Here is a 2,089-nt window from a genome sequence, read left to right as displayed (position 1 = left end):
GAGAGAGAGAGAGAGAGAGAGAGAGAGAGAGAGAGAGAGAGAGAATCATTCCGTGTAATGCCCGCCTATGTTCCATTTGCGACACTTCACGCGGTAGACCAATCACAGCAGACTAGACCATCTGACCAATCAGATCAGAGTAGTTTGACAGAAAGGAGCGGATTAGACAGATGAATCGGCGAACGAATCATTTGAGAGTCAGTCAAGAAGTAAGGTAATAATAACTGCCTATTAGAAAGTGAAAGTGTTTTACACCGTGTATGTACGTAAACTTGTTGTTGGACACTCCATAAACCAAAGTAGGACCTTAAAAATCACAAATTATTTACTCTGTTAAAAAAAAACCTTCTCCTCTCTTTGAACAGGTTGAAATATTTAAATAAGATTAAAATAAGAATTATTCTTAGAATCTACTGCAATTCTATTCTGAAAAAAAAAGTTCCATGACTTTGTCCTCCTGTACACAAGTGAAACACACTGTGTGCTTCATCGATAAGCAAATGTTGTAAACGGGTCCATAGAGATTCAGTGTAAATATGCCTTTATACCTAAATAAAAGAAGTGGTCACGTGAATGGATCAAATGCAGGTCTCGACCCCTCAATCTGGTACATTTGCTCTCCCAGTGGACACACCCGACAACTCCACAAAACAAACAACAAATAACAGAATTCACCTAGAGCCACATCCCTCACACAATACAAACACAACACACACATCACTGAGTTTATTCCTGCCTTCTCACTGCGTGGGTGTGTGTGTACTGACGTGACAATAGTATCTAGTGTGTGTAACCATTGCGCACACACACACACGCACGCACGCACACACGCACGCACGCACACAGCCTCCAGGAGTGTAAGAGGAGATGAGACGGTCATCATCTAAAGACAATCTACGTCTCTCTGGACAAATTTCCTCCCACACATCCGAGACATTTCCTTGAATTCAAACATGTTCCTGTGTTGTTTTCTACAGAACACCTTAGACACACACACACACTGCCACAAAACCCGTTCACTCCTTTGATGTTGTGACAGTAACAATAATACAAACTGAGGGCATCATATTCCACACGCACACATACAAACATGTACAAACAGGAGAAATGTACAGATGAAACCGAGCACCTGATGTGATGTCAGTTTGCACCTGCGCAGCTGCAACGAGGCGTGTGTTTTTTAAATGTGGTATTAAATGTGCGAGACACCAACAGATCAAAATAGACAGCTTAGTGTTACTATCTTTAAATATTTTTAATTTAATGAACATTTATGGTTTAAAGTAACATATATTTGTCATTCAAGAGTGAGGCGTTCTTACCTACAGATGGCGCCCTCATGTGGTGCGGAGGACATTCCAGTGTGCCGCGCTGCGTGCGGCCGAACATGGCGGAGTAAACCGCGATTTGCATCCCGGTCTTACAGCCCAACCTCAAACGCTCACCTTCACACACAACTTTACTCTTATACTCGTCTAGAGAAAACACACAAACACGGCAGTTTGAAACAGCGTTTATCACAAACAGGCTATTTCTGGAAGACTTGATTTGATCTTTTGGGAAACTCCACACACACAGGAATTACATCAATCCAAAGTTTATCTATAAATTATACACGAGGGTGAGAAAATACAGATGAAATGTTTGCTTTGGGCTGAAATATCCCTTTCACATAAGTCTGTGTGTGGCTGAGTTTCTGTAGGAAAGCAGAAAGCCTGAGCAGCAGGGCTTTATTTTACAGATCGGCATGGTCTGACATGGACCGGTTTCTCTCTGCTCGGCTAACAAACCACAATAAAGCCGCTGAAAGGCGCAGACGCGACAGACGTGTCCACTGAACACCAGAACTTACTCGGCCGGCACTTGTACTGCACGCTGAGGTATTTGCTGACGGCTGGACACGGATCCGCCCCGAACAGACGACTGTTGACAAGAACCTGACAGCTTCTTCTGTCCTCACATTCATCCAGCATCTTCTGCAGAGAGACAGGAGGAGAGAGAGAGAGCTCTTTTATTCAGCTTTCCAGCAGTAGATTTCTTCCCTGTGGGCATGAAAACACTCTCTGTGTAATTGTACTCCGGCCTGTGC

General features: G+C 43.5%; 1 protein-coding gene across 1 annotated transcript in view; it reads right to left on the bottom strand.

Moving 5' to 3' along the window:
* The window catches only part of LOC130565670 (protein eva-1 homolog C), an 83,008-nt gene that overhangs the window by 57,116 nt on the left and 23,803 nt on the right, over positions 1–2,089 (bottom strand). Inside the window, exon 4 of the mRNA XM_057352633.1 lies at positions 1,323–1,475. Within this exon, the coding sequence (XP_057208616.1) occupies positions 1,323–1,475 (153 nt within the window). The remainder of the gene's footprint in view (positions 1–1,322; positions 1,476–2,089) is intronic.

This window comes from Triplophysa rosa, linkage group LG15, assembly GCF_024868665.1.
Source record: "Triplophysa rosa linkage group LG15, Trosa_1v2, whole genome shotgun sequence".
NCBI lineage: Eukaryota > Metazoa > Chordata > Actinopteri > Cypriniformes > Nemacheilidae > Triplophysa > Triplophysa rosa.
This window is presented reverse-complemented; position numbering and strand designations above follow the sequence as displayed.